The sequence below is a fragment of the Tursiops truncatus genome, chromosome 16 (assembly GCF_011762595.2).
Source record: "Tursiops truncatus isolate mTurTru1 chromosome 16, mTurTru1.mat.Y, whole genome shotgun sequence".
NCBI classification, from domain to species: domain Eukaryota; kingdom Metazoa; phylum Chordata; class Mammalia; order Artiodactyla; family Delphinidae; genus Tursiops; species Tursiops truncatus.
In genome coordinates this window covers 7,278,039-7,301,869 of record NC_047049.1, presented here as the reverse complement: position 1 = coordinate 7,301,869, position 23,831 = coordinate 7,278,039, and the positions used below count along the sequence as shown (strand labels likewise).

Below are 23,831 nucleotides of genomic sequence, written 5' to 3'. Positions count from 1 at the left end.
GGCCAACACAGATGGGCGTTCAAAAAGTCCTTGAGGGTGAATGGAAACTGGATACGTACTGGGTGCTCTGACTTAAAAATATCCCACTGCTTCCTCCCTTTCCTGTGAAGTGGACACTAATACCCCCAGCCGACAGAGAAGTGGCTGGTTCAAAGTCAAAGACAATAAAGTGGCAGGACTAGAACCCAGGGCTCCCGTTTCCTGGTTCCTTGCCCTGGTCTCCCTTCCTCTCAGGCTTTTCCAGCTGACATGAGCTCTGCCCAAGGTTCCGCTTGACTGGGCTCACGTGAACCACCTTGTACTGTAAGAGGCTCGCATCCTTTACAAAGGAAATTGTCAAAAAAAAACAAAGTCAATGACTTCCTGAGGGCTCTACGATGTCGTGCTCTACTGGTTCCTGTTCTGTCCACTGTTCTGAGGCCCCTGTCACCACCAGAGACCCCTCATCTAAGGCTGTCAATTACCAGTACACCATGGGAACACAAGGTGGGCAGGGTCAGAATGAGGTTCGGGTGCTGCAGGTCCCTGTGAAGATCTGGCTGTCGCCCTTCACAGCCCCGCCTCCCCACAAGTCCTCCAAAGTTGAAAAACGCTACCCCTACCCTGGTGATGGGGTCACACAGAGACGCTCTCTGCGATTCCTTAGAGAACTGCACGATCTGACGTGAGCAGGCCCAGCTCAGATACGGACGCGGTGCTGGCTTCCACCTTCCTCTCGGCTTCCTCCTGAGCAGAACGAGGTGCCGAGGTCTGCTCCCCCATCTCCTCAGCAGAGTCAGCCAGGACCATTCCCGAGCAGAGGAGACGGCGCTCAGGATCGCCATCTTCTTCCCCAAGGGCCCTAAGTAAGACACCATCGGCTGTGCCCGCCATGCTGGCTTAACTGCAACAACCAGGGCATGGGGCCAAAACCCCGAACAGAGGCCAAATCAGAGACGGGCAGCCAGCTGGATGGGGGCGGGCCCCTGGGCCCCGGCTCTCTCCTCCTGCCATGGAGAGGGGCTGAAAATCAGGCCCCCGTCCCCCAGAGCACCGGAAGCCTGGTCGTGATGCTCACGGCCTTCCATGAGGGACCTCACCTGGTCTCCCCACAGACCCGCCCAGAAACTGTGCAGAAGAGGCCGGCTCAGCCTTTCTCTCACAAGCGCAGGGAAAGGGCTGGCCAGGCATCTTCACACACGTTCTAAGCCGAGGAAGATGCTAGCGGGCCAGGAGCTCCTCAGGCCCACACAGAGCAGGTGCCACGCTGGCCCTGCTCCTCCGTGGCCAAGCGGAGGGCTCTGTGCCACGTCCTAGAGCAGAGATATCCTGGGGTCTTTTCTGCAACACTCAAGGACGTGCCCGAACCTTACAAAAGTTTAAAAACCTGATTTTTTTCTTAAAAAGCAAATTAGAACCCATTCACCTGTAGACAGAGCATCCACTACACACCTCAGCCAGCAGCCCAGGCACCTGACGGGCACAGCTCTTCCACTCCAGGCTTAGCCTCAGCCAGGCCTCACCTCTCTCTTACTTTTCTAACAGGTGAGGGTGTTTGCTAACCGCCCTAGGAATCAGATCAACAGGAGGCTGACTGCCAAACTTGCGGCCACTTGCAGCTAACTTACCTACTTCTCTCCTCAAGACTAAATGCTGATGAGCAAAACCCCCATAGGGCTCGGAAAAGACACCCCGAAAGCTGACATGGGCAGCCCGTCTCCGTGGGTTCACTATTTTCCTTCACTATTGTCCTTTGGGCCCACGTCACACGCCCCACAGCCACCGGGGCCTGGAATCCTGGCTGGCATCTGAGGGTGCGGAGTCCCCAGGAGCGCCAGGAGTCAGGTGACCCAGGCAGAACGGTCTCACGTGTTTGTGTCAGCGACTCCCCCACCCTCTGAGATCACCAGCGAGAACACGCTAAGACAGAGCCCAAAGGGCACCCAGACTCCTTTTTCAATCACACCAACATGGTCACTTTCTTTTCCTTTAAGGGGTGGGGGAAAAAAAAGTAGGTTTACACTGAATCAGACTTTTCCAACTCATCCAATGCCAGAAGGTTTTGTTCATTTTGATTCCTTTAGTTCCAGTGCAGGCACAGGCAAGGAATTTTGGAAGTTCTTGGGAATCCCAAGTGCCCCCACTGAAAGCAAGAGCTTCAACTAAAATAAACACAGACCACATGCCTCTGACCAAGTAGGTGACACTTGATGAAAATTCCGTGTGTAGGGCGCTAGCCTAGTGCCCTCCAAGGAGGTCACTCCAAGGTCAAAAGGATGGGGCCCCTGAGCAGTCTCCCTGGAAGGGGGCCCCTAGTGAGGGCCGCTGGAGAAGGCCGTTCCCTTCTCCTCCGGCTTCCTCACCAGCATCCAACTGGTGACCAACCAACCAACCGCTACCCCCTTCAGCCCTCGCCCTGCCCTGGTTTGCCCCTCTCTCCTGGGTCACTCTGTGGTCTCCCGGTGTCTGCTCCAACCCTGTCCGCAGTGCCACTCCCCAAGGGCAAGCATCAGCATGTGCTCCCCAGCTCCCAGCCCTCGGGCGATAAAGTCGGGACTCCTCCGTCTGGCGCCCACTGCTGTCCTGACCTCGACCAGCTTAGCTGCCAGCCCAGCAGCACGCTTCCTGCCCTCGAGCCTAGGCTATCCTCCACCACCCGAGGCAGTCTCCGGTGCCCCTGCACACACTGCTCCCTGGTCTGGGACACCTCCTCCTCCCAATTCTGCATCCGTCTAAACTCCTGCTCATTCTTCAAGCCTCAGGAAGCCTTCTCAGCCCTCCTCCCTTCGGCTTGGTTTAAATGACCCTCCCGTCACTCCCACAGGACTGTGGACTCACCAGAACCCTGTGGACCCACACCTCCGCTACACTTACTACACACAGCACGTGGTAGGAAGTGGATAAAAACAACTGCAGTCTGAGTGTTCACGACACAAGCCGAGGAGCTCCTCAAAGGCGGATTTGGTTTACTCACGTGCGAATTCCTCAGGACCTGACGCGTACGGTAGGCAGTTTGCTAGATGTGAACTGGATTGCGCCTGGGGCACCATCAGCACGGCAGAGTGCTCCATGGTCACCACAGAAACAGCGACACGTCCGAAGAGGTACAGGGGGTAAGGAAGATGAGTTCTGTCACATCCGCCAAGAGCAGAGGCAGCCCAGGCGCCTTGGTCACCTCCCTCACACAGCCCCTCGGTCGCCAAGCTTCATGATGTCCGGGAAGAGGGTCTGTGTCAAGGCCACCCAAGGCCAGACACCTTGGTGGGTCCTCTGGGGAGAGCTCTCTAAAGAGCTCCCAACCAGCTGTACCAGCCTCTGAGGGCACCTGCCCAGAACCTAGCGAATAATAGTCTTCGCACCCCTGTACGAAAGGCTCTCCCGCAAAGCTGCCCAAAGTACAGCAGCAATCTCTCGGGCCAAGACTGTCCACCCCGCTCACCCCATAGGATGCCAGGCTGGGGCTGACAAGGGGTGACACTTAGAAGACACGGGGAGTGGAGATCTACGCCCACCAAGGAGGGGATGGCCTTTCCCTCCATCATCCCAGTCAAGGACTCGTTTCAAAAGCTTTCATGGAGGGGCTTCCCTGGTGGCGCAGTGGTTGAGCGTCCGCCTGCCGATGCAGGGGACACGGGTTCGTGCCCCAGTCCGGGAAGACCCCACATGCCGCAGAGCGGCTGGTCCCGTGAGCCATGGCCGCTGAGCCTGCGCGTCTGGAGCCTGTACTCCGCAACAGGAGAGGCCACAGCGGTGAGAGGCCTGAGTACCAAAAAAAAAAAAGCTTTCATGGAGCTTAGATGAGCTCTTGCTCCTGGAGAAACTGCCACCACGTTCAGGTGGCAGGGGGATCCGGAGACAGCATAATCAGACCCCAGTAGTCGGTGAAAGGTGGCCAGGCTGGGGGCAAGGGCCACAGCTGCGACCACGCAACCTGCACCAAGAGGATGCGGGCCACAGCTGTGAAAGGAAGCTCACCAACTTAAAAGAAGCATCAAGATGAAAGAAAGACATCAGCTGCGGAGAGTCTAAAAAGAATCTTAAGGTAAATGGGCCTCCCACTCTCAGTCCAGATAGGTGTGCAACCACTGAGGTTTCCAAAGAACCCATTCACAGAAGTTGGTGAGAGCAGAGCCAAGATTCCAGGGCCGCATCATGACACTTGCATTTAAATCTATGTTTAGGACCAAATTAAATCACTTTTGGTAAACAGAGATTTTGTTTCCTAAAGAGAAAGCTTAAAAGATTTCACTCACCTTAACTCTTGTTAAGAGACACAATGCAAACTGAATTGTAACATGTACTCTCAACCCTTCTTCCCCCCAAAATCACATCTGCGAACAGAGAATGTGGGTGAAGAAAGGCTCTACCTGGCCTTATCCAGCCAAGCCCAGCTTCGAGTTAAGTCCCCTCTGCTCTGTCCCTCATCCTGTCACCCACTGGGGCCACGGGCTGCACACCAACATTCGCGGGGCTCCAAGTGTCCCCAGCAGCCACGGCCTCACTTAGTGCCCGCAGCCCACGGGCTGGGTGCTGTCGGCATGGCCATACTCCAGAGGAGGGAAGCCAGGTGGGAGAGGCAGTCAACGGCCTAAGAGCAGACAGAGGGCAGACCTGGGATTCGAACCTAGGCACTGATGCCACAGCTGAATGCTGCCCTTGCAGTAAGCGACACAGACCGGGGTTTCACCTCCTCTCCGCCCAGAGTTCCCCCGTGCATGTTCTTCTCTTGCTGACACGCAGCCCGCCCTGGACCGCTTGGCAGAACTTCTGCCCACCCAGTCCAGCTCACGTCCCACCGGCGGCACCGCACCTTCGCCAGGTGCTTCTCGGACAGGCTCTCACCCAATCCTCCCGAAACCACTGGGAGGCAAGGCCAGCAAGATGAGAAACCTGAGGCCGCGAGGGTCACACAGCAAACTGGGTCCAGCAAGTGAGCAGTCGTGTGCCCGCTGCTTTCCCCCTGGGGAATCCCACTGTCTGACTGCTCCAGGGCCTTCGGGGGAGGGGGGTTCCCAGGACCACGCCACAGAGGGGGCCCCTGCATTCCACACCCTGTCTGGAGTCTCAGAACCACAGACACCCCCGGCCCCCTCTCCTCACCCAGAGCGCAGAGGCGGCTGGCTGCCGAGGACGGTGTCCTTCCACCTCCGAACATGCAGAGGCTGCTCGCAGGCGGCTCACGGAACGTCCCTCCACTCCCAGGCCCCCGGCCAACATGAAGGCCAGAGCAAGGGGAATTCCAGGCACGGCGGAGGCCTCTCCCAACTGGGCTGTGTCCATCAGGGCACTTCAGCCAGAGGGCAGCCGGGAAGGAGGGTGGCCTCCGTGGGGTGAGCAACCTCCTCCCGCAAGGCCCTGCTCCCACTGCCAGGACACAGAGGGGCCCCGGACAGACACTGCTCCCTGGGTCCCCTCAGGCTCCCCCAAGCAGGCTCTGCCACGTGGCCACCCCAGCCCCTCCTGGAAGTGGCAGCGTGTTCCCCGGTCCGTAATCGCCGGGGACCACCCCCTGGATGATGCCCCCTGCTCATGGCAGGAAGCGCACCTCCACTGCCCCAGGGCAGCCGCTGGACCAAGAGGGAGCGTTGGACCAAGAGGGAGCGTACGGAGGCCCGCCACAAAGAGCTAAAATGCCACTGTCCCGCCCACCAGAGGCGAGGAATTTCTCTGAGCAGCGGCATTTTCAGCAAGAGGCGGAGCGAGTTCCTCAGCCATGGGCTCGTGCTGAGGATTCAATGAACTAATGAAGTAAAGTGGCCAGCTCGGCGAGGGACACCCAGCAGGTGCCCAATCAGTGTCTGCTAAATGAATGCAGGAAGAACAATCCCCCTCCTCCCCACCTCATTAGGCCCAAACCCAACTCCAAGCGGAGGAGAAAGAGCCCTTATTTACCCACCACCACCAATGCGCAGAAGAGCAGATGGACAAACCTTTGCCAAGGCGACCAAAAAGGCCTTTTCATCAAGCTCAAGGTTTCAGCACTTCCCAACAGGACTCAGTTTCCCCGGCTGCAAGTTTCACGAGGCTACACGTTCAGTAACTGAAGGGATGCCTGCTGCACACGCGTCAGGGGAGGAAGTGACAAATGGGATGGACTGTCAAAGTCAACCAAGAGCTTCGGAGGGCATGTTTCACTAGGCTAAAGACCTCTGGACAATGACCATGCTGCCTGTGGGTCTGCTACAGTGTGCTGTCCTGCAGGCAAGAATGTGTCCCGGGACCTCCCTGTGGCGCAGCGGTTAAGAGCCCGCCTGCCAAGGCAGGGGACACAGGTTTGAGCCCTGCTCCAGGAGGATCCCACAAGCCGCAGAGCAACTAGGCCCATGCACCACAGCTACTGAGCCTGCGCTCTAGAGCCCACGAGCCACAACTACGGAGCCCATGTGCCACAACTACGGAGCCCATGTGCCACAACTACTGAAGCCCACACACCTAGAGCCCGTGCTCCGCAACTAGAGAGGCCACCGCAATGAGAAGCCCGCACACCTCAATGAAGAGTGGCCCCCGCTCGCCACAACTAGAGAAAAAGCCTGTGTGCAGCGACCAAGACCCAAAGCAGCCAAAAATGAATTAAAAAAAAAAAAAAAGAATGTGTCCCAGAGTCTCGCAGGAGAGAATGCAGCACTTGAGCAGGGCACCCAGGAGACGCAGGTTCTGGTCCCTCTGTGCCCTGGCCCACATGACCTTGGGAAAGTCACCTCATCTCTCGGCGTGGGATTTCCCTTCTGTAATCTTACATTCTGTAATCTTACATTCTGTAAAAGCAGGCCACAGTAGCTCCTGCTCTCCCAGCCCCTGGTCATCCTAAAATAATTCTATGAAACGTAATCCCAAGCATGTAGAAGGACAGGTTCCCAGCAGTCAGGTACAGCCAGGTGGCTGACAGCATGACACTCACTGCAAACCAGGGTGAAACGGACCAAGGGCTTACTGAGAATCACCAAGATACACCCTGAACCCAAAGTGCATCTTCCCACCCCTGAGCGCCAGAGGGATACTATGGGCCAAACCTCCAGAAAGGAACAAGAAGCTGAAAAGACTAGCAGGATGGTGGGGATGCACGGCCTGCATGAGAACTCCCCTGAGACAACAGATTGAATAAAACCTGCCCTCTTCATTCCAGAAAGGAGGTGGCTCAGAGGGGCTGTACCGAATCCTGTGTGGGGAAGCGCACCCAACGCCTGGCCCAGCAGAAACAGGAGCTACCTGGATGATGTCTGCAGAGGCATTTGGCCCAGGGATGGGTACCTTTCAGATTCTCCTTCACTGAGACATGGCAGCAGCGGAAAATTCCAATAGGTTTATTCCACTCCTGAACAGGAAGGTCCCTAATCCCTGCTAAGGGAAGAGAGGTATACGTGGGGTCTATTCCAGCCCTCGTTCCTCAGTCTTAGATGCACAACAGAATCAACTCAGAAGCTTTAAAAGTACCAACACTGAGTCCCATCCCTTCGCTCCAAGATTCTGATGTAATTGGTCCTGGATGCTGTCTGGGCATCCAGATTTTTTTTTTTAAACTTCCCCAGGTGATTCTAGTATGCAGCCAAGGTTGAGGAACACTGCTGTAAAGTCTAGAAACTTGGTGACAGGGGCTCCCAGCCCTCTCCCACAAACTCTCTAGGAGCAGAAAGGCCGGCAGACCCAGCCAGGCAGCCCTTGCTGGAGATGTGGGGATACTTACCCCACCTCCACACACAAACCACGATCAACCTGCATGAGCCATCTGTCTGAGACAGCATGCAGGGCCTCTGCCCAGCCCTGGCTGGGGCATACCAAGTGCCCACACGCTGGAGGATGTACAGTTGTGTTCAGTTATTTGATGACTTTAGGCATGTAAACAAAATGTGATATTGTACAAACCTGGGGTGGCAAGGACCACAAAATGATTTTCTATGAGACATCTAACTTACAAGCGCAAAAAAAAAAAAAAAGCTGGAAACCCTTTTAACAATCTCTTTGAATGGAAAATGGGATCTGCATAAATGTGATGCTTCTAGTGGGCTGTCAGATTTATTTCCCATTTCCCCCAGAAGGTCACTGGGAATATATTATTTTCTTATGAACCTGTCTTTTGTGAGGATGAAGCAAAACATTTCAGTCTTCCCAACTGAGGCACTGTCTTTGGTCCTATGGTAGATACAGAATCCAATTACTCCTTCAAAGAAAACAAAAAAAGGCTGTAGGAAACAGGAGCAAGGAAAAACGGCAGTTAAAATTTCTAAGTTTCCCTGTGGTGTTAACAAGACTAAACAAAATTTATGCTTCGAGATAAAACAGAACCCAGTGCCTCTGCCTTATGAACACACCAACCCATAGCACGGTGTATGGAGAGCAAGCAGGCTCTGAAGCCAGACAGACCGGAATAGAGCTACCAGATGCTCAGCCTTCCTGCTGTGTGGCCCTGGGCCAGTTACTTGGCCTCTCTGAGCCTCAGTTTCTTCAGCTGTAACTGCAGGACTTCTTTGAGAATTAGAGACAGCGTATACAAATCCCCTGGCCAAGGGTGAGCCTTCAACAACCAGTGGGCACTGCTATTATTCTTTGAATAATCCACACCCACTTCAGCTAAATCCTGCTGCACCCAACTTTTTACGGGCCTGGATCTTGGGAACCACACTATATCACTACAGGAGGAGAATCTGTTTCTTTGTTTCAAGGGAGAGCGAGAACGGCCAGGAGTTGGCCTGCTCCTGCATTCTGGGGTCAAATGGGCTGTTTACCGACATGATTTGCTTTCGCCTCCTGAGATGGGCCCAGTGGAAAAAGTCCCTCCAGGGACTACAGATACCTAAGGGAAGCTGCTGTTTCCGTGATATTCCTGCACAGTTTGGCCAGGCTGCCCCCATCCCCCCTGCAAAAGGCAGCTTCCCATGCAGCCCCCGCAGCAGGAGAGGAGAACCGTAAAGAAGCAGGGTGCCTGTCACACTTCTCCGTAACCCCTGACGTGATGTGAAATTCTACAAGGTAGACCCTTTGAAATGCAAAATCTTCCCGAGTCCTTCAAATGTGTTTTTATTTTCTTGGGTTCCTAAAGGCTGCTTTCAGACCCACCCATCAGCATTTCCCCCTCTCAATCAACCCACACTTAACAAAAAAAGGAACAAGAAGAAGATGAGGAAAAAGCAGGAGGAGGAGAAGGCAGCTGCAGCAAAGACGTCTCTGTTTTCTGAAAACGCTCAAGTATCTCCAGTCACTGCAAGGGGGAAAAAAAAAAAACTTGTCCTCTGCTCCAGCCTCCCTGTATCCCTCCTCCAAGACACCCTGAAGCCAAGTTTCCTCTGGAAGATTTCCTCCCATCCTAACCAGCACAGCACTAACTGCTGCTTCTCAGGATCTCAGAGAACTTTCTTAAGACAAGAATCCAGATGCCTCCTGACCAGAAGTTCGGGAGGGTTAAGACCGGCACCACCAAAACCACAACCCGCAATTTTCGAAGCCCAAACCTTGATCCAAAACTGTGTGCACAGGAGGTTTGGATTAAACATCAAAGAAGAAGTTACCTTAAAACAAAGTTGTTTGGCAAAGAAAATTACTTCACCATAAGAAGAACCCTAGGGAATGGTAAATAGCTTTTGAATATAGACTTTTCAGTGGCAAGGTCATTAATCATGTTAATGTAAACTGCCCTAAAACAAAAATTTTCTAAGCCAGTCTCCAGGGCACATCAGCATATCTAAGCCTCTAGGTTTGTTTCCAGAGTTCACATCCCGGCACGCAATGAAACTGTTGTTAATGGGGTCAGCTATTACAGTGCAGTCCCCGACCTTGGGCCATAATAAAGGTGACTCAGTCCTGTAGAAAGAACCCTTCTAAAGTTAGGCAGGAAACAAACACAAATTAATCAGAGAAGGAGAGTCAATGATTTCAGAAAGTTTATCCATTGGGCAAGTTTAAACAGCAACTCTCCCTGGATGATCACACATTTCAGAAAAGAGTTGAGGGAGACCAGTCAACATTCCTTACGGCACCCGAGTCCCTCAGCCAGGCCCTGTTTTGTAGGGTGGAGGGCAGGACAGCAGCTGGACAAGGCGAGGAGAGTGGAGCCCAGCAGAGTTAAGCTGTGCTGAGCCCCACCAGACCCAGCCATGTGCTTCATGTTGGCAACAAACCGGTTCTTTCAAGAGAGGAAGAGTCTGACAAAAAGGACAGCTGCAGCGAGAAGCTGAGAAGCAGAAACTTCGAAAAAGCTCTGGGTTTGGGATTCCCTCCCCTCAAGTCAAAAAAAAAAAAAAAAATCACCTTTGGGGTTTACAAGGGCTAGTTAATCTATTAAAGTGTCTCCCTTGCTGGATCAATTAAAGAGAGCCCCTCCACATCTGGTTTCCACCTAAAACCGAAACTTGTATTATCAGCATATTACATAACAAATTATGCCTGCAGGTTTCTTTTATTACGCATCAGAGAGGTGTGTGTAGTGGTGGTAATGATGGGGGTTGTGCTGATCTGAGTATCTGCTTATTTCAGTCTTTTTTTTTTTTTTAGGGCAAGAGCAAAGTTTTCCACACAGTGTGCAATCCAAAAAAGTCACACTGACTGGGTGAAACATCAACTGAACAATCCAACAGTGTGTCCGGGGCTCAGTCCTGAGGGCCTGCTGCATCGAGCAGTGGGTCAGAAGGGTGTGCTTTCTCAAAGAGCAACGCAAAGGTATACCAAATTGCTCCGAAGCGTCCTCTGCTGCCAGCTCCCAGATTCTACACAAGGCTCCCTCCTCTCCAGCCTCCTGCAGGGGAGGAGAGCTGGCTGGCCTTTCCTGAGCTTCGATCATGGGTCAGGCGCCTGCTCCCTGAACCCACTTAAAGGACACCCAGCCCACTAGGCTCCTACAGAACCAGGGAGATGGAGAGGCCGGGCAATGGTGAAGGAATCAGCAGGGGAATAAAGGCTAAAAGGAGTGGTGGGAAAGAACCTAAGAAATAACAACAGGGCTTCCGATAAAATGTCAGTTAAGTGTTGCCACCATGATTACAAGAAGGTATCTTAAAGCTCTTCTTCCTCAAAAAACTTTATGAACTTCCAAAATGCTACTACACGCAGCATACCCTAAGTTCAAAACAGAAGGGAGAAACTGACTAAAAATATCATCAATCAAAACAGTGGAATGCTCTATTTGTCCTGCCGGCCTTAGAACATTCAAGTCCATTTCTGTAGCAACTATACTGCTAGCTTTTATTTAAAACTTGTCTTCGATGTTAAAACAATTGCACAGCAATAATCACCTTCTCAGGGGAAAAGAAGTCCTTGGGCAAAATTATCTGAACTGGTCTTAAAACCGCCTTGTTCTCTGGAGGGGCATTTGGGAGAAAGAAACAGACCTGCCACAGGCCTCTCCTTCATTTTCTGGCCTGGAACAGCACCCCGGGAGGTGAATCAGCAGGCTCCTAGGTCTGTACCATGGCTGGCAGCATCCAGACCCTTGCCAAGTACAGACACAACGTCAAGGGCTACCAATCCTGAACTTAAGACCCAAACCTTCTCCCACTAACGTGGGCCTATCAACTGGGACAAGAGGCTGTTTTCTGTTTATCTAGTTGTCCATAGCTAAGGAAAAAGGGAGGAAAAGAAAACAAAAAAAAAACCACACTACAGATCTGCAATTCAGTATCAAAACTGTAACTGAGACAAGTTACTGTTAAGTGGATAAATTAAAATGAAACCAAAACCTGGCGAAGTCAGGAACAGTGAGTTTCACCCAGTCTACTAACTCCATTCCTTTCCAAGTCCTCAAACCTGATGGCATATTTTAACCCAGAGTCCAGGATCTGGAGAAAGAAGGGATCCCCTTCCAGCCGGTGGGAACTGCTGGGAACACATATGCTAGTATGTCATTTGGAAGTCTGCTAATATGTTGTAAGCAGCACAAGACGCTTGCCTGGCTTCCCAGGCCAATAAACAATGCCATTCCAACTCCTGCAGCAGTCAATAGAAAACAGTCCCTTGTCTCCACCATGCAACAATTCAACAAACATTTGTTCCTGTTGAACAACCGTCAGCCTGGCTCCATCTGCACCCGCTCCGGCAAGACGAGCGTGGCGGAGGCGGCATCGGCACAAATGCCCTGCCCAGGTCCGGGGCCCGGAATGCAGCCCACCGCGGGGGCCACTTGCCCAACACCACCGAGTCCGGATGCTGTAACGAATGGAAGACTCAGAGTGTGGCCTATAGGAGGCAGAATCCCATTCATCAAATGCCGCAAAGAGCTGTTCTTTGTTCACCATCGTACGAAGTACAGTACGTGTTAATGAACCCGGGCGGTCAGATGGAGGCAGCCTGGCTTCAGGGGGCGTCCGGGGGCGAGGGACGCGAGCAAACCGGCTCTCGAGACTCGCTGGTGCTCCGCCGCCTTGTCCTGAGCCACGAGCATTGTTCCCCAAGTCTGCAGGCGGGGGTAGGGAACCGGGGGGTGCCGGAGAAGGCATTTGGGGCAATGCAAACCGAGGGCCCTCCCCGGGACTCTGGGCATCCTCCCCTTCTTCGTCCCCGCCCCACCAAGAGAAAGCCCGAGCGGCGAAGACGACTCCCACGGGCTTGGAAATCAAGGACTGGCAAAAATGTGACTCGACCAGTGTGCCCGTGCCGGACGGCCCTTCTCGCCATGTGCAAAAGCCACGCCGGCACGGCCCCCCTGCACCCCCCCCAGCCCCCATTCCGCAAGTCCCCGCCGCGGCGACCCCGGGGGCTTCCCCTGCCCGGGACAGAACGCCCTCTCACCCCCTACGTGACCTCCCCGGCCGGTCCAGCCGCCGGGTAGCCCGCCGCTGCGTGCCCGCATCCCGGGGTGGCGGACGCAAACTTCCGCGAACAAAAGAGTTGTCTGCAAACGATGCGGGAACTCCGGGGTGAGCCGGGACGCCCGGGTCCCGGGGCTCGGCGCCTTCGCCGCTGCCGCAGCCAGGGCTCAAGTTGAGACGTGGAGAGGAGGACACCCCCGGGCGCAGCAGTCCCCGCGCCCGCCCCGGGAAGCGCAGACTTTTTCGCAGGGGCCGGGCTGGCTCGTTCCCCTGGCTGCGCTCTGACAAGTCTCACGCATGCACCAGCGGCGACACTCAGCGCCCCGAGAAACCACCCGACCCAACGCGAAACAAGGCGGACAAAAAGGAAATCAGCAACATAAAAATAAAAAAGGTCAAGGCCAGCACACACGCGAGCCGGGCTCCCTACAGCCGGCGGCTGGGGCGCACACGGCAGGGACCTCCGCTCGGGACCGGCCCCCCGGTCGCCAACGCCGCCGCCCGGCCCGGGGTCGCTTACTGTGCGCGGCGGGACGCTCCGAGAGCGGACCCCGCGCCGTTGCCGCCGGCGCTCGCCAAGTCGTCCAGGCTGCCCGCGGCTCGTCCGCCGCGCGCACGCTCTTCTGCCGGCGCCGAGCGCTTTGTACCGAGCGGCTCCCAGGGAGGAGGAAATCGACTTGTCACTTCCTGAACTGTTTGCAACTCGTCCCTTTAACCGGCCCCGGCCAGGCCGCCCGCGCCCGCCGCCGCCGCGGGGCAGCCCGACCGCGGCTGCGTGTCGCTGGGTCCGGCGCTCTGCGGGCGGCGTCGCGGGCCCGGGCGCTCAGCGCGGCGGCGTGCAGGAGCCGGGCAGCGTGCGGCGGCGGGCGAGTGTGCAGTGCGCGCAGCCGCCGGTGGGCGGGGAGTGGGGGGGTCGCCGCGCGCCGCCGGCGGGGCTAAAGGGCGTCCTGCGAGCCGAGCCGCGCGCCGCTCGCCGAGCTCGCGCCTGCAAGGCCCCGGAACGCGGGAAGTGGCCCCGGCCCCCAGCCGCGCCGCCGCCACCACCACTGCTGCCCGGGCCCCGAGCCAGAGACCCCGGGGCCGTCTCCCCCCGCCCCCCGCACGAGCCGGGATAAAAACCCCGGGCCGCGTGGACTTAAGACGTCCAGCTTCCGGGTTGTTGGGTTTTTGAGGTTTTAAGGAAACGATTTCAGGGCGTGCTGGGCGGTAGGGGAGGGGGGACCGTGTTAGTGTTGTCACACTTTCGGAAAATAAATCGCTACTTTCCTAATTCGGGGTGCTGATCGAAATAAAGGAAAGTGTACTTCAGAAGCCACATCCAAAATACATGCAACCGGTGAAGGAAGGATTTGTGGTTGCTAAGCAGAAGCAGAGCATGTTTAGTTCTGTAACTTAGGATGTTGACTTAAGTTCAGGAATGTAACCCTGATAGAATAAGCAGAGTATTTTCATTGTGCTGCTCACCTGGGGGAGGGGGATTGTTTTCCTTGTGAAGTGAAGCCCTAGATTTCCCATTACTCCTTCCTACTGGTGTATGTTATTTTATTAACCATGTATCCAAAAAGAGATTTTTTTAAAGAGAAGGTTTTTGAAAAGAACTCCCTATGCCTGTTTTGTGTTCTCCTTTGCCAAAAAAACAAAACACCTCATTACTTTACATGGATTGTGTCTGCGCCATCTGAATGGTTCTATTCATAAATCAGGAAACTTTTTCTGCTGCTTCTAGGAACATTTAATTGGTTTTAATCCAATGTTTCAATCCCAGTATCAAACATAAATGAACAATTAACTTCTTGAGCTTGTGTACACTTGGGAAACTATTATATTTCATGGCTATTGCTAAAATATTTCAGTTTCTCATCACACTGGACCCATTCTTTTTCAGAAAACCACGAGCTAACATCTCCTTTCACACTAACTACAGCTAACTCTAGAGATTTCTACTGTAGGATGGACAACAAACAGAAGAAGGATGTGAGTATTCATTCAAGTAGATGATGTGGGGTATGATCAATTCATCCTAAGAAAGCCAAAGTGAGCTAATATGCAGGATAGTAAGGTACTGATATCTTTATCCATAAACACTGCTTTAAAAAAAATATATCCAGGGCCAATTCTGAAAGGAGCAAGAACCAAGTCTTCCTAGATTGAACAAAGAAAGGCATAAGGGATAATTTGAGAATGCTGCTACACTGCCCTAATGCCATCTTATCACAGCGTCACCTCAGCCTTCGAGAGCTTTAAGGATATAGTTTAATTTACTTTTTATTAGGAGGCCTAGAGTGACTCCTGCTGGTAAGCATTCAGTTTATTCCTGCAATTACTAGTTCATCGGGTCAACTTAAAAAACAAAATTCAGGGGTCCCAAACCTGGAAACAATTATTGCAACCATTATTCTTGCTCCTTTCAGGATGATTTTAGTCTCACAAAACTCCAAGGACTGTGGTTATGGCAAGGTCCTTTGCTGTACCGCCTCCTTTCTAACCTAAAGCAGCCTGTTTTTCTGGTTCTGAGGCTTTCTTAAAAGTGTAGAGAATTAAACTATCTGCTTCAAGAGTTCTGCTACTAACCAATGAATAGCTATTTCTCATATACTTAATTTGAATGTCCAAAGACTAAAAATATACATTAAGGCCTGTGCCACTAACCTTCCATACTATAGGCCTTCCCACATCATGTAATAAAGTCCTATAGATATAACACACACCACTTTTTAGGGCTATACTACATAGTTCTTTATTATAAAAAATCCTACCCAAATGTTTGTATATTAGAGTTGCTCAATTCAAAAGAGTAAATACAAACTCAGTCAAACTCTGGACTTAAAACTATGTAAACTGCAGTCGGAGGAAGGGTGGGGGGCTAAGCTGTCTACCTTTGTTCAGTCCTCAAAGGTCAAAACCAAATCAAAACCAGATTTAGAGCACAACCAGACACCAATATGCAAATTCATAGGCCAATTTAGGAATAAATCCATAAATAATCCAAAAATGATCACCTGTAACTTTTCCATTATCATCAACCAACACTAACCTGGTTAAGCCATAGAACAGCCTAGGGATTACATACAATCTCACTCCAAGACCAATATATGGATCCTAGGGAGAAAGCACGGCAATACTGGCTCTTCTGGCTCCCGGCTCCCCGCAAAGCAGAACTACCAAAAGAAGGAATGCCTGTCTGTATGGTATGTGTGATATGTCCACTCAACACTGCCTGGGAGATACAAGCTGAGTAGCATTCTATGCTAGACGGTTCCCCCATTCCAAGTTTAAAGCTCTTAAGCAACAGGAGGCAATACGAGTGTATTTTATTAAGAAAGGGTGTAACCAACTATAACTTGTATCAGCAAGCTAATAAAAGTATTCACCTAAGCACATTTGTGCAGAGGAGGGTAAAGATTGGGTTTTGACATGCACTAAGAAATGTCCTTGGTAGTTAGTGGGTGTTTTATTTTTGTGCCTTCAGAACCAGATAGATATGATGTTCAAACACCAAGGAGCTGAGCTTTGAAGTCTGAGCAAGTACCAGTCAGTATTGCTCAGTTTCTCCCATCAAATTTATCTGTACCTATGATTGTAAAAAGAGCTCACCACTAGAAAATGATAAACTGGTTTGTCTCTGAGAATAACATTCTTTTTAGACTAACAACGTGAGTGAAACAGACACCGAACGTGTTATACATTGGACCCAACAGCAGTATGCAGATGCATGTGCATTAACCCCTTTATTCAGCTTCCAAAAGCCACTGCCTCTTTGTCACAACTGCTGTATTAAAAGCCAGTCATTCACATTTCACACTGTCCTTTCTACATATGAAAAGATCTTTTTTAAAGGAGAACCTTTTAAAATTGCTTATAATAGATGATGGGAAGATAGACATCACGAAGTTCACCTGAAACATTTTCAAAGGGATTGGCTACTGAAAACAAGTTAGCGAAATACACTTCTTTTAAAACTATGTAAACTTTTTGGTTATTGATGGAAGCCAAAAATCTGAACCTACTATGGGGGCAATTTTCTTATGCAGCTTATTCAGAAAAATAAGTTCTATAATTGTTCCCACACCTATGATCCAGCTACAACTAACAGCCCTACCTACATAAGCATGTTATGACACACTAGTCCTTCTGTTCTTTCCTTTCTATTCTTTTTGTCTTTTGTTCTGAAACCTTTCCACTAATGAAAATGAGTTACAGCCCAGGCTGGAATCTCATATAGATATAGATATATAGATATAGATCTATAAATCTATCTCCTATATCTATATATACACACCTTTTTAAAGAGGTACTTCGGTTCTTGAAGACAGTTATTTTTTGATTCAAGAGATAAATAAAATGAATTTATTTTCATTGAAAAATAAGCACAGCAGTGAATTTAATGATACCAATCTAACTCCTTTGATACAAAATGAGAGTTGAAAGCAGCTTGAAGGGGAATGCCTATTGAAATCAGCGCATGTGAATCTGCACAGCTTTGTAACCGAACGTCTAGCACCATTGAGGTAAGAAGCATGCCAGCTGGGACGGCATTGTGCACCACAAAGTGTGGGTTGTAAGCCTAAGTCCTGAGCACAAACCCTGGTTTCCAAGTTGGCAGGTGCTGAAAACACAGCAAATGTCACGCTTGCAACTCACTGGATGGAAGAGCTCTGAGTAAAGTAAGCTAAAAAGAACAGAGCAACAGTTAAAACTTATTTCAATTTGATATTATTTTTTCTTTGCAAAGTTAATAGCAGCTGTTAGTATTATGTGCTAAAAGAAAACTCAAGCATGAAAAAAGAGACACTGAAAAGTTTATGCATGGGAAATAAGCAAAAATAAATATAACAAAGTAAATCTATATTCAAAGTTACTGACATATGTAAAACTTCCCAAACCTATTTTTACTATTTTAATACTAAGATTCAAAAGCAGAATCAATTCCTGGCCTTTCCCTGATCTATTTATGATCTTAGCTGATCTAACTAGTATCTAACTAGTATCACTATAGCATGGTTAGTCACCTATAATCTAGTTTGCCTCAGTTACTCCACCAAAAACACAGCTAAAAACAAGTTACAGCATTTTCATACTGCTATACATTGAATTTAATATAGAAAATATTTCAACAGCACACTCAGACTAAATGTTTATGTTATCATCTTCAAATGATTTTTTTTCTCATATATTCTTTTTTTTTTTTGGCTGCGTTGGGTCTTTGTTGCTGCGTGCAGGCTTTCTCTAGTTGCGGCGAGCGGGAGCTACTCTTCACTACAGTGCATAGGCTTCTTATCGTGGTGGCTTCTCTTGTTGCGGAGCACGGGCTCTAGGCGCGTGGGCTTCAGTAGTTGTGGCACGTGGGCTCAGTAGTTGTGGCTCGCGGGCTCTAGAACACAGGCTCAGTAGTTGTGGCGCCCGGGCTTAGTTGCTCCGCAGTATGTGGGATCTTCCCGGACCAGGGATCAAACCCGTGTCCCCTGCACTGGCAGGCGGATTCTTAACCACTGCGCCACCAGGGAAGTCCCTTCTCATATATTCTTTAGTGGAATTCAGATTTAGTATTTGAGATATTAACCCCAAAATTTAACTTAATTTTTCTATCAACTACCTGCCATATAAGTCACTGCCTCAAGAAAAATCTATTTTTAACTCATCCCTAGTGATACGCTCAAAGCTACCGCTATCCTGCCTATTACCCAGAAAAATGAAAATGAGTGAATTTCATTTTCAGTAGGTAAGAGGAAACTGAAATATACAGCTTGTGATTTCATAGAGTTTAAATACCCAATCTGAAGACTGAATCCTTTGGATTTAAAATATCAAGAAAAAAAATTAGTCCCTGGCTCCAATGGTAGAATATCCCTGGGAGCAGTATGAAAAGCACATTTGCCCCACATACTACATTAGCCTGTGAATTTCTTCACTCTTCTCGTCACTTTGTCAATCTTCTATATTAACCGAAAGCAAAGATATTTTGTTTTATCATACCCATTACTGTTTTTAAGAAGGACCAGCCTTGCCTATTTTGTCCTAGCATAACCTGCAGCTGACCTGAAACAGAAAAGAATTGATATGAATGAGAAGCTGGCATGCTATTTTAAATATCACTTTACATCTTTTAATTTTCACCTAGAAACAAAACAAGAAACACCTTGATCAAAACCAAGTTATTCAGGGACTTTCCTGGTGGTCCAGTGGTTAAGAATCCGCCTTCCAATGCAGGGGACGTGGGTTCGAATCCTGGTTGGGGAACTAAGACCCCATATGCCATGGGGCTGCGGGGCAACTAAGCCTGTGCGCCGCAAGTAGACAGCCCGTGCACTGCAACTCCTGAGCCCGCACGCTCTGGAGCCCACACGCCACAACTACAGAGAAGCCCGCGCACCAAAACGAAAGATCCCGCTTGCCTCAGTGAAGATCCCATGTGCTGCAACTAAGACCTGACACACCCAAATAAATAAATTTTTTAAAAAAACAAGTTATTCACCCCTTGTAATGTTAAACTAGCTAATTAAAGGTAGCGAAGCTTTGGGCTTCCCTGGTGGCGCAGTGGTTAAGAATCCACCTGCCAATGCAGGGGACACGGGTTTGATCCCTGGTCTGCGAAGATCCCACATGCCGCGAAGAAACCAAGCCTCTGCGCCACAACTACTGAGCCTGAGCTCTAGAGCCCATGAGCCACAACTACTGAGCTCACATGCCACAACTACTGAAGCCTGCGCGCCTAGAGCCCGTGCTCTGCAACGAGAGAAGCCACTGCAATGAGGAGCCTGCGCACCGCAATGAAGAGTAGCCCCCACTCACTGCAACTAGAGAAAGCCTGTGCACAGCAACAAAGACCCAATGCAGCCAAAAATAAATAAATAAATTTATTAAAAATATAATAATAAAGTAGCGAAGCTTTGATTATGTTCTATCCTTATGACGTACATCATATCGTATTGACCTCATCTCTGTAGAACTTTTTTTAAATGGTTCAAAGATTTAAACTCTTTGAGGTTAACTAGAGAAAGTGACACTGCTCTGGCCAGCATTTCTATAGTAATAGTAAGCACTCTAAGCATTGAGATATTCATTTAACCACCAATAAAAAGGTCAAATAAATAAACAAATCTGAAAACCAAGTGTCTTCTACACTAGCATAAACAACTGATTCACTGTACTTTACATACTATACTGTCAGTTCCAACATAAACCAAGGTCAAATCAGATAAACTACTTAAAGTATTGCCCAACATCAAACTTTAAAATGCCACTGTGAATGGTACTGTTAACTCAACTTACAGCAAGGAAAACAAACGTGACTCACTGATCAAAGAAATCAAATCTAGATGATGCAAGGTGGAAATCAATGATAAAATCTTAGCCCGCAGCTTCCTAAATGCATAGTAAAAAACCCAAACCCAACTCAACAACTCAGTGAACCTGAGGCATGGTCATTTGGGGGATCTGTTCTCAGGTCCCTTGTTAGTTGTCACTGGAAACAATGCCTTGGTGTTCAGACCTAAGAAGGAAGGTGCACCCTATCCTTGACCATTTGTTTTCAATTCAAATGCATCCACATTAACATTTTCCCCATCATACCTACATTTATTACTAAATAACTACCTCTAAAACAGATAATGATCTTAAACCTGAAGGGTATTCTTAGAGTCTGCTGAAACACATCATAAAGGACATTTCGTGAAAATCCAGAATTAGGATATCTAGCCTTCATTCCTTAACTAAATAAAAAGGTGCTTTCAGCATCAGCCCTATCTAGAGACTAAAGAAACAGCAGCTATACAGTATGATTTCTTAAGACATTCTGAAAGGCCCACCTATTCCAAACCTTCCCTCTTACTTATCTACCACTCATTCGCCTCTCTTCACTCATCTAATCACTCCTGAAATACAAATGCCTTACAATGGGACTGAATACATTAACTCAGTGGCACTGAGGGTTAAAATCCTGAACAATTCAATATATTGGCTCTGCCGGGAAGGTTTCCTTGGAGAAAAGAATATTTATTTGGCACTGGTGTGCGCTAAGAATTATGCTAAGATGATTTACATTTATTTTTCTCATTTAATATTCACAACCCTATTCTGTAGAGTCTACACAACTGCTTCTCTCTCCACTATATCAAACTGCTTCAAAGAAATGTACTAAAGGGAAACCAACTTGAAATAAGTATCTACTATACATTAGGCACTTTGCCAGCGCATTTAAAATATTGATACTTCATTTTCATTGAGGGGGTAAGCAATTTTAGGACAGACTGACAGTAGCCCAAAGAGGTAGAAGGCATAAGAAGGAAAGACCCATGTACTACACTCTGTATAGCATGAGAAGGTAGAAATCTCAAAGCCATGGGCCTTTCAAGTGGTAAATAAGGTCATCTGTGAGTGCGTAGTGGTAGTGTGTGTGTCTGGGGTAGGGAAGAATCAAATTAGGGAGATTCTTCAGGTTATCATAATTTTATATAAAATTAAGGTGGGACTAAAAAATTAGATGTAAATTTCTGAGTTTCTCAGATAAAACAACTCTGTGGTCAAATGGATACAAACTGAATTATCAAACATATATCAGAGGCAATCAATACTCAAACCTAAAGTTTACCAATGAATGCACAAAGACATTTTTAGACTGAAAAACAATCATGTGATTGCTTCAAATGTTTTATTATGTGTACACATATTTTTTCATATACATGAATAGATAGTTTGGTTTAAAAGAATCAGAAAGTGACCTAACAATTGATATTTAACTAATGGAGTATTTAAACGCCCCATGTATAGTGGAAATCTATTTTGTGAGCTTTCTCTAAACCTCAGATCAATTTCAGCTGTTATTATGGACTGAATGTGCCCCCTAGAAATTTATGTTGAAGCCCTAGCACCCAAAGAAATAGTATTTAGAGATAGGGCCTTTGGGAAGTAATTAGGGTTAGATGAAGTCATGAGGGTGGGGTCCTCATGATGGGATTAGTGCCCTAATTAGAGACACGAGGGACTTTGCTCACTCTCTCCCCACAAGCACGCACAAAGAGAACATGTGAACATATAGGGAGATGGCATCCATCTGCCTACAAGCCAAGAGAAGAGACCTCAGAATGAAACCTACCTCATCAGCACCTTGAACTTGGAATTCCCAGTCTTCAGACAATGAAAAATAAATTTCTGTTTAGGCCACCGAGCCAATGGCAGCCCAAGCTGACTAACACGGGGGTAGAAAAGAACTTTAAATATCACCTACTGAACACCCTTGTTTCACAGAGAGAAAAACTGAAGCCCAGAAAAGGAAAGTGACTTGCCTAGGTTCCAATCATTTTTTTCTCCAAAAGTTAATATTTTAAAAAAATCACTTCTCTCTGATATTTATTCTATTAACATTTTAAAGATAAATTATCTGGTACTATAAAATGAACCAAAATAAATTTCAAGTTCAGAAAATAATCTGATACTGCACTTGTTGCAAATTAAGTCATTATTCAACTGGACTTAACAAAATGATCTCTCAATTCTGGCTATGTAATGTCTTTATCATATAAAGATTCCACGAGGAAATCTTAGTTCACTAAAATGAACAAACTTTTGGAAAGGTGAGGCTTATTTCATAGTGAGGTTCAGTATATGGAATATATTATGGAAGTATATTCCAGAGGGAATAAACAGCTCTGACTTGCTTATGACTGATTCTCAAAAATCAACAAATATTATTCTCATTCAAGACATAGCATAAAAGCAGTTTCACTGAATCACAAAGGTTCTATTTATAAACCACACAACATGTAGTTTTCACTCACAATTTCAGGCCTTTCTTCCAAAACTTGCAAACAGCTCTTTAATTCAGCCCAGTATGTTTTATTAAATACCATATTATGATTTTCCCCATTCAGACTCCAACTAGACTTCTTGTTAAGGACATGGAAGGAAAACCTAATTAGTGCTGCTCCAGTGCATCTAAATTTATTTCACCACGAAAATCAACAGAGTAGGGGCTAGATGCTGTCACAGAAAGGCAGACGGATATGGAATGTAAACTGCTCTTTCCTCTACTCTTCCCCTCTCCCACCCCACCCCTCCAAGTTCCATGGCTGGAAATCATCCTAACATTTTTTTAGCCAGGATGTACTAAAATTAGATGGGAACAAAGGACTGACATTTTCATATTAGAGGAGGGGTTAGGAGAAAAATGCGAACTGGCAGCACCCACTCTCTTCTGCATTTAGCCTCTTCATCCTGACTACTCCCTCATCTTTGAAGCAGCAAGGAAGGCAATAGCAAGGGAACTACAACTATTCCAATAGCACTTCTATTCTGCTGTGATCACATAATGATAAACTGCTTCATCTGTAACTATGTTAATGAAGAGTGATAAGTACACTTCATGGTCCCCTTATTCAGAGTATTTCATTATTTCTTTCTAAGCTCCTCAGATAAAATCCAGAACATGCTAATTGCTGGCTCATGTGTAAATTTTTAGGTATTTGGGAAAACAAGTATGTTAGATTCGCTTTTCTTATAAAGCTTCTGGATAGCATGCACAATAGAGCTCACTCACTAACACACCATTTCCTGATGCAGTAATAACAATACACATTTAAAAATATAGAAGAATTTATCATTTCTTCATGAAGGGTCACTTAAAAATGAAAAAGTAGATTTGTTTTTTTATATCTTCCTCCAATAAACTAGGCCAGTAATTTGCAAATACTTTAAGGCACAATTATCTCTTGGTTGTAAGTCTTTCTTACAATGGTATCAGCATGACAAAAGTGCATTCTGCCAGCCTCTACATCCCAGTTTTTGAAGTTCTGCTCCATAAAAGCAGGATACTGATACATTCATGTCTTGAGAATTATTCCTATCTTTTTAATTTGGTTTCCCTGGGCCTAAACCACAGGTCCGTACAGTGACAGCTCAAAATGCTGAGCTGTTAGAGAAGCCCTTTTAATGATTAGTCTAATGCACTGTGTTGTAAAGATTTTTAAAACTCAGTAAGTACCGACTCAAGCTCTCTTTTTTCTTCTGGTTACTGGAGCCCATCTTGACATCTAAGCTGGAAATGAATGATCTTTCAACAACACTCCAGGGATTTTGCTAAGGTCATATTCAATCATTCATTAGGCTTCTTACCCCTTGCTTTTCAGA

At 48.2% G+C, this 23,831-nt stretch overlaps 1 protein-coding gene across 5 annotated transcripts in view; it reads right to left on the bottom strand.

Annotated features, from left to right (window-relative positions):
* EEF1AKMT2 (EEF1A lysine methyltransferase 2) overlaps nucleotides 1-23,831 on the bottom strand; it is an 81,401-nt gene that overhangs the window by 30,370 nt on the left and 27,200 nt on the right. For 2 of the 5 annotated variants that reach the window (XM_033842452.2, XM_073793824.1), the window contains exon 7: nucleotides 17,000-17,379. The exons of 2 other annotated variants lie outside the window; for them this stretch is intronic. In XM_033842452.2, coding sequence (XP_033698343.1) covers nucleotides 17,205-17,379 — 175 coding nt within the window. In that variant the 3' untranslated portion in view covers nucleotides 17,000-17,204. Of the gene's footprint in view, nucleotides 1-16,999; nucleotides 17,380-23,831 lie in introns of those variants that run through there. One more of the 5 variants, XM_033842450.2, reaches the window with a different exon arrangement.